The sequence below is a fragment of the Pan troglodytes genome, chromosome 19 (genome assembly GCF_028858775.2).
Source record: "Pan troglodytes isolate AG18354 chromosome 19, NHGRI_mPanTro3-v2.0_pri, whole genome shotgun sequence".
Classification (NCBI taxonomy): Eukaryota; Metazoa; Chordata; class Mammalia; order Primates; family Hominidae; genus Pan; species Pan troglodytes.
The window spans coordinates 50,402,435-50,418,746 of NC_072417.2; the positions used below are offsets into that span (position 1 = coordinate 50,402,435).

General features: G+C 51.7%; 1 protein-coding gene across 1 annotated transcript in view; it reads right to left on the reverse strand.

Annotated features, from left to right (window-relative positions):
* The window catches only part of LOC104002907 (E3 ubiquitin-protein ligase LNX), a 31,864-nt gene extending 16,154 nt beyond the window's left edge, over positions 1–15,710 (reverse strand). Inside the window, 5 exon segments of the mRNA XM_054671134.2 lie at positions 6,181–6,377; positions 7,698–7,794; positions 13,152–13,223; positions 13,578–13,751; positions 15,593–15,710. Coding sequence (XP_054527109.2) covers positions 6,181–6,377; positions 7,698–7,794; positions 13,152–13,223; positions 13,578–13,751; positions 15,593–15,710 — 658 coding nt within the window.
* Between the last annotated feature and the right edge of the window lie 602 nt (positions 15,711–16,312).

The following is a 16,312-nucleotide window of genomic DNA, read 5'->3' on the forward strand; positions in this document are numbered from 1 at the left end:
CTCTTTGGTAAATCCAAAATTATTTCAAAACAAAAATCTTTCTTCAATGAAACAAAAAAATGCCCAGGATGTTTGGGCAGGAGGGATGTGTGAGCAGAAGAGGCCAGGCTCAAATGGGCCAAGGTAGTCTGCTGGGTGCTGGAAGAGGGGGTCATCTGACTCCAGATGCTTGGATTATAAGAAACAGAAATCCACTCCAGACAACTCAGGGGCACAAGGGGAAGTTCTTGGAAGCTGAGGGTACAGGCGTAGTCGTACTTCACTGGAGCCTGGACCCACAAACCTGAAACCAGGACAACAGTTGCTTTGTGTAAATGCGTGTTTCTCCCAGTGTATCTCTTTGCGTTTCTTTGTATCTGCCTCTGTGTCTCCCTGTTTCTCTGTGTGTCTCTTTCCTCTCTCTCCTGCCTCTTCTGGTCTTTGTGTCTGTCCCTGTCTTTGTGTCTCCCTGGTCTCTCCTCATCTCTCTCTGTAACTGCCATTTCTCTGGTCTCTTTCTATCTCTGTGTCTCTCTCTAATCTCTGGTGGGCCCCTGTCTCTCTCCTTGTCTTTCCCAGTTTGTCTTCCACCATATTTCACTGTGTGTCTGTCTCTCCCTGGCCCTCTCTATTCCTTTCCCTATCTCCCCATATGTCTTACATCTCTTCTCCTCCCTGTTTAGTCCCTCCCAGTCTGTTTCTTCCTGTGCACACAGTGGCCCACAGCACCCAGGGTGACACTGGGGTCATATTAGCTGTTGGAGGCCTTGGTCATGAAGCACACACCCCCATTTACAGATGCAGAAACTGAGGCTCACTTAGCCCCTTGCTTGTGATGCAACCTACGGAAGGAAGAAAGGAAATGTTCTGATTCCTCCATGAGCCAGATGCGGTGGTTGGAGCCTAATAGATATTTGCAGGACCCCATGGACCGGATCACACAGGTCAAGTCTCAGTGGCTAAAGTGACATCGCCCAAAGTCATGCAAGAAGAAAGGGGTGGAGCTGATTCCCCATGTCCTTCATGATTTTTTCGACAATATGTCCAGATGACTTAATTTTCTTGCACTTTCTTCTATACGCAAGACCCTCCCAATTGCTAGAAAAATAGAACTACTTCTAAACAGGTTATTTCCCTAAGTGCCCAGAGATCTGGGGGGGATGGAAGATGGGGGGCACTCTACAGGAGACAGGAGGGTACATCCCTCTCTCAACTTTGGGATTTTCCACAAGGATCTGTGGCCAAGCTATTTCAGGAAAGGCTTTCTTCATCGGGCACCAGGGAGGTGAACATGGCTCTGTTTATTTTGCTCTTTCTCTCTTCTTCTCGAAGATGTGTTTGGCAACAGCGTAAGAGCCATGTAATCCTCCCTCCAGCCCAGCCTCAGCACAGCGTGTCCCTGCGGATGCCAAAGGTCACCAGACGCATGCAGGATGGGTTGAGCTCTGAGCCAGGGCTGGACACAAAACCTCTGGTGACAGCACTGGGGTGACATCACCAGGACAGGTAGGTACCCATCAGACAGCACCAGGCCCGGAAGGGGCCCAGGAAATCCACCTCTGCTGGGGCTCAGCTGCACTCTGTGGGGTCCCAGTTGGCCTGTGAAGGAGGCCAGGGCCCCACACGCCCCATCTGTGCTCCCACTTTCTCTTTATGCTGAGATTCCATGGGAGATTGTTTGAAGAGACAGCTCTGGGGGGAAAGGATGCAAGCAACTCAGTTTCCATCCAAGCACTTCACTCAATGAGGAAGCAGCCCAGGGAGGGGATGGCTTGCCCAGAAGATGGGCCTGGAGGTGGGGTGCGTGGGTTGTACATGCTCTCCCACCTGTACGTGTGGACACACATGGGGAAGGCCCTCCATGTGCATCTCATTCCCATTTGACTTGGCCCAGCTGAAGTTGGTTCAGAGCAATTTGCACTCTGCAGAGTGTCTCTCATAGAGACACCAAACTAGGTCAGGGGGCGGGTTAAATGGAACTGGCTCTGTCTGAGGGAGCCCAACAGTGCCTCTTGGGGCCACTCTGAAGTAGACTGGCACCTCCTCCAGTGCCTTGTCTTATCTTTCCAGAATCGAGATCTCCTGGGTCCTGATTTGCTTCCCCACATGCACATGCGGGATAAAACAGTGCCCTACTGGGGCTTAATTTTCCACCACCTCTGACTCAGTGACTTGGACAGAATCCCTACTATGCTTCCCATTCCCTGGATGCTGCTAACTGAGTCCCAAAGCCGTTTTGTGTCCAGAGTCTCATGGATCCTGAAAAAAAGGAGGCGGCGGAAGCAAGAGGTTGATCCTTTATGGAACCCTTCCCTACATCCCAGGCAGTCACCCTGCACCGATTGTCTCCATGTTATCCTTGCAACAGCCCCATGAGGAGCTCTGTCTGGCCCATCTTCTAGCTGGGAAACTGAGGCTTGAAAAGCCTAGGCTGCTTGTGGATGCTCATGACAGAGTCCTGTGATGCCAACAGCATCTCACTGCTGGGCTTAGTCCATTTTCTGTTGCTTGCAACAGAATACCTGAAACTGGGTAATTTACACAAAATGAAATTTACTTCTTATAACTCTGGAGACTGAGACATCCCAAGTCAGGGGGCACATCTGGTGAGGGCCTTCTTGCTGGTGGGGACTCTGTGGAGTCCCAAGGCTGCACAGGGCATCACACGGCGAGGGGGCTGAGCGTGCCCACCCGCCAGCTCAGGTCTCTCTTCCTCTCCTTATAAAGCTGCCAGCTCTCCTCCTGTGATAACCCATTAATCCATTAATTGTTGAATTGGATTGATGATGAATTGATGAATGGATTAATACATTCAAGAGGGCAATCACCTCTTAAAGACTCCACCTTTCAGTATTGCTGCTCTGGGGATGGCGCATGAAGTCTGGGGGATGTATTCAAACTATGGCACTGCCCAGGTCCCTGGACGCATGGTCCATGACTCTGCCTTCACTGCGTTTAACTCTGGACTTCCCCAGGGGCAGCTTGGGCAACAACCAGAAGGTGCTGGGATTAGGAGATTGAGATGCAGGCCCCGGCCTGGCTTTGAAGTTTCTTATCTTCCAGACCCTGGACAAGTTCTGCAGCCTCTCAGACCTTCAGTTTCTTCATCTAGAAAATGGGATGACAGTGCCCACTTCTCAGGTTGTTGGGAAAATAAGCCCACATACATAAGGTACCAGACACAGACATCAGCCCTGGCCCCAGTGTCATTGTCGAGGTTAGTCATTGGTCACTGTCCTCAAAGACTGTGCCTCATGAGAGGCAGGCCCAGTGCCACCCAGCTGAACCTGGCAGTAGGGCCGGAGGTAGCCGCTCTCCTTACACAGTCACCCACCCAGGCACTATCTGGGGTAGCAGCCAGTGTTGCAGCAAGAAAAAGCCTGCCTGCCACGGTAACTGCAGGGAGTTCAGTGAAGGATGCCTTGGTGTGCACCATCAAGGGAAACCAGCAAGACTCAGACTGGCAGAGAGAGAGCTGGAGAAACACTCCCACCTCGGTGCATCCTGCCTTCCCTCCTCCCATCAGAGGGCTGAGGGGTCTGTTCAAGCCAGTCCTGGCACAGGGACTGGGACAGAGCCTGCATCTGGGGGTGCAACCGGTGAGGGGGGCACAGAGGCCCAGTGTGTGCGACAGCCTTCCCTCACCCCCTCCTGGCTCTGCGGTCCTCAACTTCCCTGCCACGCTGGAGCAGGTGGTGTGCCCAGCTGTCAACACAGTGGGCTTGTTTTTCTCCGCTGCCGCCCACCTCCTTCCCCTAGGCCCCCACTTCCAGTCTGCAATGTTAATTGAAGGCGGCAGATGCCAAATTGCCCTCGGAGCAGAGCGCAGAGGGAGAGGAGGAAGTGTGTCTGGGCCCCACGGCGGGCAGATCGGGCGCACAGGCAGAGCGGTGGTGGGGAGGGCTTCCTGCCCACCACCACCTACAGCAGCTGCAAACATCCTCCAGACCTCTCGCCGTTTCCCCATGAATACACCTGAGGTCGAGTGTGAACATAAGGAAGTTGATTTTTCCCGGTTATATTTTTTAAACCTATGTTTGGACGGCCTGGCTTTCTATTCTGGGCACTTGAGCCTTATTTTCCGGCTGCTTCTGAAAAGTAATCAAAGGACGGCCACCAGACCAGCCAGGCACCTGCCCTCCACACCTGCCTGCAGACCCAGGCTCCTCCATGCATTTTCTCCCTCACCCTCCTGCTGGGTGGGAATTACTGGCTCCATTTCACTGGTGAGGAGTTGGAGGTTTGGGAAACTGCAGGATCTGTCCATGCAGACGGCAGATGGAAAATCTGGCATTTCATCCTGGACCTGGCCGGACCCAAGTGCTTGCTATTTGACCCTCAAAACCCACCAACCCTTGGCCCTCCTCCCCTCTGTCCAGACCTCCTTCGGGAGCCTGCGGCAGAGGGGGAGGGGGCGTCTGCAGATATGTTCATACTTAGGGATTCATAGCCCAAGCCCCTAACCTGAGCCACACGGCCTTCTTCCAGGACCCCAGGCCTCCCCACAACCCATCAGGGAGAGGTGGGCTCAGACTGTTCTCTATGAGGCCAGCTGGTGACTATTCTAAACACCAGCCTTGTGTTCCGTAGTCTGCAAGAAGCTCTGCAAATTTTTGTGGCCGTTGGTCATCTGCTTTCTTGATCTTTTCTTTTCTTTTTTAAGAGAGGCAAGTCTTTCTCTGTTACCCAGGCTAGAGTGCAGTGGCACAGTCACAGCCCACTGCAGCTTCAGCCTCCCAGGCTCAAGTGATCCTTTTGTCTCAGCCTCAGCCTCCCAGTAGCTGGGACTACAGGTGCATGACAGCGCACCCAGCTAATTTTTCAAATTTTTTTTGGAGATGGAATATTGCTGTGTTACCTAGGCTCGTCTTGAACCCCTGGGATCAAGTGATTCTCCCGCCTCGGCCTCCCAAAGTGTCGGGATTTCAGGCATGAGATTTCTTTAAATTGAAGTAAAATCCACACACTATAAAATTAACAGTTTTAGAGTGAACAATTTCACAGCATTTAGTACATTCTCTGTGCTGTGCAGTCATCACCTCTATTTCGCTCCCGAGCACTTTCATCCCCCGACAGGAACTCCATTCCCATGAGCTGTCACTCCCCACTCCTCCCTTCCTCCGGCCCCTGGCACCCAGCAGTCTGCTTCCTGTCTCTGTTGGTTTACCTATTCTGGATATTTCATATAAGTGGAATTGTATGTGATTTATTGTGACTGCCATCCTCCCTCTGCATAGTGTTTTCAAGGTCCACTTGTCTTGTACCTTTTTGTGGCTGAATAATATCCCATCGTACAGGTATATCGTACCTCCGTGAGGACCTACAGGGCATCTGACACCTTATGTATGTAGGCTTAGTTTTCCCAACCACCCAAGAACTGGGCACTGTCGTTTGCATTTTTTAGATGAAGAGACTGAGGGTCCGAGAGGCTGCAGAACTTGTCCAGGGTCTGGAAGGTAAGAAGTGTCCAAGCTTGGATCCACATCTGCAGTTGTTACCACTCATCTGTGGATGCACGATTGGGCTGCTTTCACCTTTTGGCTGTTATGAATACTGCTGCTGTAAACACTTATGTATAAGTTTTTGTTCAAATACATGTTTTCTTTTTTTTTTTTTTTTTTTTTGAGACGGAGTCTTTCTCTGTTGCCCAGGCTGGAGTGCAGTGGCGCGATCTCAGCTCACTGCAAGCTCCACCTCCTGGGTTCACGCCATTCTCCTGCCTCAGCCTCCTGAGTAGCTGGGACTACAGGTGCCTGCCACCACGCCCGGCTAATTTTTTGTATTTTTAGTAGAGACGGGGTTTCACCGTGTTAGCCAGGATGGTCTCGATCTCCTGACCTCGTGATCTGCCCGCCTCGGCCTCCCAAAGTGCTGGGATTACAGGCGTGAGCCACCATGCCCGGCCACCTGTTTTCAGTTCTTTTGTATAGATACCTCGGAGTGGAATTGCTGGGCCATATGGTGACTCTAGGTTTAACTTGTGAAGAACATTTTTAAACATGTTCCGTGTGGGTGCATATTTTCTCTTTAACTAGAGAGCAGGGCTCTCTTGTTCTTTGGCCCCCTCCATCATGGCCAGTCCTGGCTCAGCGTGCAGACAAGAGGCCCCCTGAGCTGTGGTGGCACCAGAGGAGTGAGTGTGTGGACCCCACCCCACCCCAAGTGCTGGGATGTTGACTCATGGTCTTGCCAGGCACTCACGTGACTGCTGGTGGGGACCCAGCCTACATATCCTCTGGGCCTTTCTTGGATGCCTCTCCACCTCTTGCTGCCCTCGGGTTCCCTCAATTCCCCCATTCACACTGGAGCTGACCTTGGTCTGATGTGTCTCCACAAGTCCCGCCTCCCCCACGGATGCCCTGTACAGCGGTACAGGCTGTGCACTGCCCAAGGGCATCCTGCCAAAGGCGCAGTGCTCATTGACATGCAGTCCATGCTCCGCTAGCCAAGCCCTGCAACCCTTGGGAGTGCAGCCACCGTTAGAGGGCGCTTTCTTCCTTCACACAACGCACCACGTGGGCTAATGGCAGCCCCCCAAGCCCTCAGTGGACCCAGCACTGACGGGATGTGCCCCTTGCTCACTCCCCTGGAAGGGGCAACTCTGCCCACTCTACATTCACTGATGACCTTCCTTCTCCCTGGGGACGTTCATACCCTCGACCTAGGCTCCAGATATTTTCCATGCCCTCTGAGGGGGTGGGTCCATGCTGCCAGTGGGGGTGCCCTGGTGGCCCACTGTAAAGGACCCTCTGCCCCTTACCCCATTCTCACTCCTGAGAGTTCTAGCCCCAGATGCCCAGGACATGCGTGTGTGCCCGCTCACTGGACAGAGGTTCCTGTGTAAACACTGCCATCGGGACCCCAGACACACGTTCCATGTGCACAGACATGCGCTCACGTGGGTGTGTGGGTTAGACATGACACACAGGGATCTGGCCTTCCCTTGCATTGAAACCTAGTTGGCGGGTTGAGAGGGTATGTGGTTAAATCCGAGCAAGAGACACAGACCCCATGAGTGTAATCACATGCCTAAACCAGGCCAGGAGACTCGGGCACACGATGTGGGTTTGTCTGCCATGTGGGCACTGGACTCTGGGAAGCCTGAGCCCCTTGGAGCCCCCGCTGGTGGGACAGGCTGGAGCTAGGAGCTTAGCAACTCGGGATCCTGGAAGGTAGAGAAACATAAGAGCAAATCAGGAGACAAGAGGAGGCAAGGAAAGCTGGAGGGCAAAGAGGCCCCTGGAAGCCCCTCTAAGCCCGATTTCCCAGTGTTGACAACGAAAACAAAATCAAGCTTTCAAAGAACTAAAGTTCATTTCATTCAGGAGTCTGAGGACTCCAGACCACATCTACTGCCTCGGGGCAGTTCTGTTGAAGCCCACGGCTTACATACAGGTGGTGGAGGTTCAGCAAGTGCAAAATCACATCGGACTTGCTCAGAAGTTACGTTGAAGCAGCAGCCCATCAAGGTGTGGGTGTAAGAGCACCTCTGGTTATAGATGGCAGAGACATCGTCATTAAGCCTGTCAGAAAGGCAAGGACTAGAGCTCTTCTCTTTTAAGGAATCAAGTGACTCAGGCAAGAGACGTGCGGGGCCGTGCGCTTCATCCTGCTTTGTCTTCAAAGCATCTTTCCAGAGAGCTGCACGTTGTCACAGAGTCAGGGGTTCAAGCAGAAATGAGCCAACGTGGCTTCTTACGCATGCTACTTCATCTTACAGTGGGAAGAATAAAAATGCTTCATCCTCATCCCTGGGTGCTACAGCCTTTGCAGCCTCCTTGTCGGAGTGGGAATGGTCGTCAGCGGCAGGCACATCTGAGAGCAGGGCACACCCTGAGACAGGGCAGGATCGGAGCAACATAAGGACACATCTTGAGGCCCTGACTGGGGCCCCAGGCTGGCTGCTTTTCTTCCCACCCTAGAGGGTATTTCTGTACCTCTCCACCGCAAGGCGCTTGAGGAAGGCTTACTGAGAAGGCTGCAGTGGAACAAAGTCTGAAGGAGGTGAGGGAGCAAGTTCTGTCTGTGTAGTGTGGAAAAGCATTGCAGGAGAGGGTACAGCCAATGCGAAGGCCCTGAGGCAGTACCGTGAGTGGCCAGAATGAAATGAGCAGGCAGCAAGGGGAGCAGGCATGCCACCAGGCCAGAGCACTCACGGGGGCTAGTGGGAGGACTCTGGCCTCATCCTGAGGGAGGTGGGAGCCCTGGAGGGTTTGTGGGGAGGAAGGAGGATGACTTTCAACAGCATCCCTCTGACTGCTAGAAGGAAAACTAGCAGTGTGTGGGTGGGGGCAGGGGTGGGAGCGGGAGACCAGTGAGCCACCATCCAACTCCATGATCCACGCACAGCTGGGCTGGGCCGGAGCCCACAGGCTTAGGACCCAGCATCAGGCGGGGTAGTGGGCAGCCTGGAAGGGCTGAGAGTAGTGGGCAGGCTGGAAGGGGTGAGTCAGGGCCGCAGCAGGGAGTAGCAGTGAGGGACGTGGGCTCCAGCATTGGGCTTCAAGTCCCACAGAGTCCCAGCCAGCCTTGGGACCTGTGGGCAAGTTTGTGCATCTTCCTGGGTCTCCATTTTCCTATCTAAAAAAAAATAAAAGAATGGCAGATAAAATATGGTGTCAGCCCCTAGGATCGGGTGGGTGGCTGTGTGCAGCTCTGCTTCTAATTTAAGGCAAGTGTGTAACAGTGAGGGAAGCAAGGGCCAGACCTGGGTGGGGCCTGGCAGGGCCCAGGGCACAGCATTTAAGGGCGGGCCTCAGAGCGAGGCTGTGCTTTTCTCTGCTCCAGGTTGCAAGCCTTTGGTCTCTTGAACCTTTCCTCCAGGTCCTCACCTCAAGTGCTCAAGGCATTTTTGTTGTCCTCCTCTCTGGAAACTGTGGGATGTACAAGAAGAAGAGCTTTGCTTATCCCCACACATTCTGTTCCCAATTTGAGCCCTGCCTGCTTGTTTTTCTTAAATAACACTTAGCGAAACCTTCCTTTTTATCTTGCCAACTTGAATTTATCTTGTGGTCCACTGAGACACTCGGATTTGGGGGTTTTGTTTTTCTGCTTCTGATTGCACCACTGGATTTCTAACTTCCTGTGTGCTTTGTGGCTCATGATCCCATTTGGACCGGCTGCTCCCCACTGCAGGGAGGGTGGCAGTGAGCTGGACTGGCAGCCTCCCCAGGACCACATGGAGGGACAGAGGAGACGTTCTCTGAAGGAAGGGGGTGGTCAGTGGTGCCAACACCAGATCCTGGGCACAGAGGACACCATCCTTTCACAGTGTCTGAGGGGGACTCATCCCCTCCCCAAAGCCCACTTGACACTCTTCTTGGCAGGGCAGGGGGTTCATTTACCCTCTCTCAACCTCTGTTCCTTCTGGAAAAAGGAAAGAGCAGATTGCTGCCCCTGGCCTCTCTGAAGGGCTTTGTGCTGATGGGGCCTGTCAAGTGTCCAAGTAGTTCGTGGAACAGCAGGACACTAAACACCAACCTGCGGCCTCACAATGATGATGATGATTGCCCCTAAAAGGGGGATAATCGCTGTGACCTACTTAGGGCACAGTTGTCACTAATGGCCTTGGAGAGCTGTGAAAATAGCAAGTGCCAAGGGGGAAGCCGAGGTGAATCTGGGCAGAGTGGTTGCTGCATATCTGTGTTTGCATCTCTGCTCCCTTTTTCCTGTGTCTTGGTCAAAGGCCTGAGCAGCATTTCTCAGGAGGAATGACCGAAAGGCCCCAGGCCCATCCTTGCAAAGACCACTGCTCTGTGCCTGGTCAGGGGGTTAGCAGCAGAAACCCATTCACTCAGGAATAAGCAAACGGGACATTTTTACAATATACAGTGTTTTGTGGTTCTGAACACAAGGGCAAGAATGAGGTCAGGCATCTCTCTGGTGGAAAAGTATCGCTGGGGATGGAACAGCCAATGCAAAGTCATTGAGGCAGGACCATGAGTGGTACCTTTTGGGAAGTGCTCTGGAAGGCCACGGAACCAGCGGCTGAAATGGAATCAGACCTCCAAGTTCCCTTTGTATGTTTCATCCCTCATTTTAAAAAATATTAAATGTGGCCAGGCGTGGTGGCTCACACCTGTAATCCCAGCACTTTGGGAGGCCGAGGCAGGCAGATCACAAGGTCAAGAGATCGAGACCATCTTGGTCAACATGGTGAAACCCCGTCTCTACTAAAAATACAAAAATTAGCTGGGTGTGGTGGCACATGCCTGTAATCCCAACTATTTGGGTGGCTGAGGCAGGAGAATTTCTTGAACCCGGGAGGTAGAGATTGCAGTGAGCCAAGATTGCACCACTGCACTCCAGCCTGGTGACAGAGCAAGAATCCATCTAAAAAAAAAAAAATTAAATGCAACAATGAATATGCAACCAGGCATAGAAAATTATATAACACACAGCTTTGCACTCACCAACAAGCTTCATCTTCAGATCTGCTTCAATTCTCCACCAAGGATTCCAATACATGGTGCTCCTGGGTCCCTTTCCCAGCCAGTCTCTCCTCTCTTTGTATCCCCGGAAGTGGCCATTACTCTGATTCTGGCATTTGCTCATCTCACAAACGCTTTTGTGCTTTTACCACTACATACATATGTGCCCATAAGCATTAGTGCGAATAATGGAACTATGTGTTTGGAAACTTTTTATTGAGAGTTTCACTGTGGGTATTCTTCTTTTTTCTTGCTTCTTGATTTTTTTCATTTCACATTAGGTGCTAGGGACCTCCCCTAGCTGATTGAGGTAGTTCTTGGTCACTCGTGTTCACTGCTGTTTGGGGTCAGTCGAATAACAATACCACAGTTTATCAAGTGTCTTGTGGATAGACGTTATCTTGACCCTAAGTTTTCACTGTGACTGTGTTGGTTTGAATTCCCCTGAAAGCAGAGCTGAGACAAAGGCTTGGGTGCAGGCAGTTGGTGCTCTCAGGAAGCAAGACGGAGGAAGTAGGAGAATAAAAGTCTCACTATTATCTACTACCATGCACCAAATTACCCCACGAGCAGATGGCTTAAAGCAACAGTTATCTTTTATTTATCCCTTGTAGCTTCTGTGGGTCTTGGCTGGGTGGTTCCAGCTCAGCTTTCTTTGTGAGTTTGCTGTCAGTCATTGTCCAGGGCTGCCATCATCTGAAGGTTCGCCTGGGGCTGGAAGATCTGTCTCCAAGCTCATCTGCATGGCTGTTAGTTGGAGGTTCAGTTCCTCTCAACAGGGTGCTTGAGTGTCCTCACAACACGTTGGCTGGCATTCTCCAGGGCGAGAATCCAAAAGATGCAGGAGGGCACTGCAATGCCTTCAGTGACCCGGCCTTGGGAGTCACACACCATCACCTCCACCTTACTCCAGTAGGTAAACAGACCACAGACGTCACAGGGCATGAAGACTGGAGGTAAGGCTCATCAGAGGTCATCTCAGAAGCTGGCCACAACAGGGGAAGAGTCCAGAAACAACGCAGGGTGCCCAGCAAAGGTGTTCACTGCTGTTGGCACTGGCAGCTTGACCCCACCAAGGATTGTATGAAGCACTACGTAGAATGTATAGGATGGAGGTCAGAGACTCTTCTACAGACTCACATTCCCATCGGTTCAAGATTGCCCCTAAGAACATCAGCTCCCTCACAAACCCAGCCTGTACCTGCAGGGGCTGAGCAAGCCCAGAGGCAGAAGAGCAGAGGACAGCACAGGCAGGGTGGAGGCAGTGCCGCAGCACAGCACTGCTGGGCCAGGAGGGCTGGGGGGATGCGCCGTGGTGCACAAAGCCTCTGCCTTGTGGCAATGCTGTGGCGAGCGTTCGCGCACAGGGCCCTGCGTCCGGGAGCCCACATTTCTCTAGGAGGCATGGGCTAGGGCCCCTCCTGGCATTCACACCCTTGTGCAATCTCTCACCTTGTGTGTAGGCCAAACCTAGGGACTTGATTCAAATGAACTGAATACCACAAAAGCCATGGGATGTCTTCTCTTTTTTTTTCATTTTTCTTTTTTTTTTTTTTTTGAGACAGTCTCACTCTGTTGCTTAGGCCGGGTGTGCAGTGTGCAATCTCAGCTCACTGCAGCCTCAACCCCCCAGGATCAAGTGATCCTTTTGCCTTAACCTTCTGAGTAGCTGGGACTATAGGCATGTGCACCCACACCCCCCTAATTTTTTTCTTTTTTTTTTTTTGGTAGAGATGGGGTCTGGCTAAGTTGCCCAGGCTGATCTCAAACTCTTGGCCTTAAGAATCTTCTGGCCTCAGCTTCCAAACGGGCTGGAATTATAGGCTTGAGCCACTGCCCTGGGCTGGGATGTCATTTCTGAGGTTAGCTCACAAATGATTGTGACTCCCCTCTCAGTTGGACTCCCCCCACCCAGCACCGCCTTACTTACTCTGGCAAAGCCACTGCCGTATTGTAAGCTGCCCTCTGGAGAGACCCACCTGGCAAAGGACTGAGGGAGGCCTCTGGCCCCCTGCCTGGGAGGAGCTGAGTCCTACTGACAACCGCCTGAATGAGCTCAGGAGCAGCTCTGCCCTCAGCTGAGCCATCAGATGAGACGGGCCCAGATTCTTGATCCACAGGAACTGTTATTTTGCTAAACTACTAAGATGCTAAAAGTTGGGGTACTTTTTAAACTAAATAACACAGGAAGGGTGGAAGTGGGAGAAGGTGCACATGACGCAAGATTGCCCGTGGGTTGACAATTGTTGCAACTGGGTGACATGTTATACTATTCTTGCTACTTTGTGTTTATTCAAAATTTCCATGATAAAAAGTAAAAATAAATTTTTTAAATACTGAAGTCTGATTTACAATTCAGTGAAGTTTGGTTTCTGTCAGGGTACATTTTAGTTAGTTCACTTTAGTTCAAACTACCCGGGTGCAGGTCCCAACTCATTCATCCACTAAACACATATTGGGCACCTACTATGTGCCAGGTGATGTTCTGGCCACCGGGGAAATGACAGTGAACAAACCATGCAAAAGTCTCTGCCCTTTCAGAGCCAATGTTTTGCTGGAAAGAGGCAGATATCCAATACATAAACATGTAAGATATATGGAGAATACGTCAGGGAGTCCTGGCCGCAGGAGGTCAGTGGGTGGGAGGGCTGCGATCTCCAACAGGAAGGCCAGGGAAGGCCGAAAGGAAAAGCTGCCTGTGGGGAGAGACCTGGTGGCTGCAGGGAGGTGGCTGCGGGTCACCTACTTCCATGGGAAGCCAGCTCCAGTCAGATACAGGGATGGCGGCCCCAACGCGGGAGGATCCAGGGCTATCTGAGGAACAAGAAGAGACAGTGTGGTGGGGGGTAGGCTTAGGGGGAATCGGGTGAGGGTGGGGGACTGATTAAGCAGAGCCATGTGAGCCATGGAAAGGATTTCAGCTTCTACCTGGAGTGACGTGGGAGCCACAGGCAGAGTTTGAGCAGAGAAGGGGCTCTGGCCAGCATTCCTACTGGTAAGTGCTCCACCCCCGAAGCCCTATGAAACTTAGGCAGGTGACTTTGCCTTCTGAGCCTCAGTTTCCTTGTCTGAAAGTGGGAATCGCTTCCTCAAAGCATTGTTATGGAGGTTTGCTAAATGAAACAAAGTTTTGTCCAAAGGTTCAGCGCACCCAGCAACAGGCCTTACTTGGTGTGAGCTGTGATTTTTCTCTTTCCGTCACGCCTACTGCCTGCCCATGGGAGCTCCCGGGCTGCTCCCAAACTTCCCTCGGGAGCTGGGGAGCCTTTTCTGCCGGGGGCTGAGGCCCATCCCTGTGGCCCTTGCCCAACGGGCACAAGGAGCTCGTTTCTGTGTTATTAGCTGTGAAAAGGAGGATACCCCCTACCAAGTGTGGCCCTCTCACGCCAGAAAGAGGGAGGAAAGACAGGTCAGGGTTCTTTCCCCGACGTCAGGTTGAGGGCTTAAAAGACAAGATCTGGGGGCTTCGTTTTCCCTTTGTGGAGGCTGGCGGGGAGGGAGAGTTGGAAGGAGACATGAACTCAGAGAAGAGGAAAATTAGAAAAGTAAGACATTGAACTTCCGCTCCATGAGCTTCAGGTAAGCCCTGCTTACCTACCTCCCTATCACCTGCCTATCCAATCATCCACCTGTCTGAGGACCAGTGATGTTATTCTGTTGGCTTGTCTTTTGTGTGTTTTGTTGTCACTGTTGTTTTCATTTGTTTTTTGTTTTGAGACGGAGTCTCACTTTATCGCTAGGCGGGAGTCCAATGGCATGATCTCGGCTCACTGCAACCTCCACCTCCTGGGTTCAAGCAATTCTCCTGCCTCAGCCTCCTGAGTAGGTGGGACTACAGGCGCATGTCACCACACCCAGCTAATTTTTGTATTTTTAGCAGAGACACGGTTTCACCCTGTTGGCTGGGCTGGTCTCGATCTCTTGATCTGCCTGCCTCAGCCTCCCAAAGTGCTGGATTACAGGCATGAGCCACTGCGCCCGGCCTGTTGTGTGTTTTTTGAATTTTTTTTTATTTTTTATTTTTTGAATGAGCTACTGTCCTGACTGGGATTCTCCCAAAAACTGATCTTGAGACAGGATGTAAGTGCAAGCACTTGATTCATAAGGTGGTCCAGGAAACACTGGTATGGGAGGAAGGGAGATGGGAGGAGCAACCAAGGAGGGGCAAGTTACTGACATAGACACCTCTGGGGCAGCTGGAGCTCCATCTGCCCAGGAAAGCCAGGGCTCAGATCAGTCCCTCTGTGCTGGAGCGAGGGAGCTGGCACACTTACACCAACTCACGTCAAAGAATAGCTGGCCCCAGACAGACGACGCCAAAGGCAGGGCCCTGCCTATGCAGGCCATGAAGGGACAAGTTGTCTGTAGATAATTGTTTCATTCTTTTAAAAAATTTTATTTATGCCAGGCTCACACCTGTAATCCCAGCACTTTGGGAGGCCGAGGTGGGTGAATCACCTGAGGTCAGGAGTTCGAGACCAGCCTGGTCAGCATGGTGAAAACTTCTCTACTAAAAATACAAAAATTAGCCAGGCGCCTGTAACCCCAGCTACTCAGGAAGCTGGGGCAGGAGAATTGCTTGAACCTGATGGAAGAGGTTGCAGTGAGCCAAGATCATGCCACTGCATTCCAGCCCGGGGGACAGTGTGAAACTCTGCCTCAACAATATATATTTTAAAAGTTGGGGGTCGTCACTCTTGCCTAGCATGGAGTGCAATGACATGATCACAGCTCTTCATAGCTTTTAACTCCTGGTCTCAAGCCATTTCCCCACCTCAGCCTCCAAAAAAGCTGGGACACAGGCACACATTACCACATCTGGATTTTTTAATTTTTTGCAGAGACAAGGTCTCACTATGTTGCCCAGACTGGACTCAAACTCCTGGCCTTAAACAATCCTTCCAACTTGACTTCCCAAAGTGCTCTGAGATTACAGGCCTGAGCCACCACACCCACACCCTGGAGAGAATTCTACAACAATATTGGGTCTGGAATTGGCTCCTTCCAGTGGGTTCTTGGTCTCGCTACCTTCCAGAATGAAGCCACGGACCCTCGCGGTGAGTGTTACGGTTCCTAAAGATGGCGTGTCCGGAATTTGTTCCTTCAGATGTTCAGATGTGTTCGGAGTTTCTTCCTTGTGGTGGGTTCGTGGTCTCGCTGACTTCAGGAGTGAAGCCACAAACCTTCGCAGTCAGTGTTCCGGCTCTTAAAGGTAGCGCAACCAAAGTTGCTCATTCCTCCTGGTGGGTTCGTGGTCTCGCTGGTTTCAGAAGTGAAGCTGCAGACCCTCACAGTGAGCATTATAGCTCTTAAAAATGGCACGTCCAGACCTGTTCGTTCCTCCTGGTGGGTTCGTGGTTTCGTTGGCTTCAGGAGTGAAGCTGCAGAGCTCCGCGATGAGTGTTACAGCTCTATAAAGGTGGCGGGTCCAGAGTTGTTCGCTCCTCCTGGTGGACTCATGGTCTCGCTGACTTCATCCAGGTGTGAAGCTGCAGACCTTTGCCATGGGTGTCTTACAATCAGGGCAGACCCAAACAGCCAACAGCAACAAGATTGCAAAGAGCAAAAAAAATAAAAAATAAAAAATAAAAAAAACAAGCATCACACAGAAGCATACTGAACAGGTTGCCACTGGCGGCACATGGTGGCCAGCTTTTAGTCCCTTATTTGGCCCCGCCCACATCCTGCTGATTGGTCCATTTTACAGGGCGCTGATTGGTCCATTTTACACAGTGCTGATTGGTCCATTTTACACAGTGCTAATCAGTGTGTTTACAAACCTTTAGCCAGACACAGAGCGCAGATTGGTGCATTTACAATCCTTTAGCCAGACAGAAAAGTTCTCCAAGTCCCCACTCCACCCAGAAGCCCAACCGGCTTCATCTCTCAATATGACCAACTAT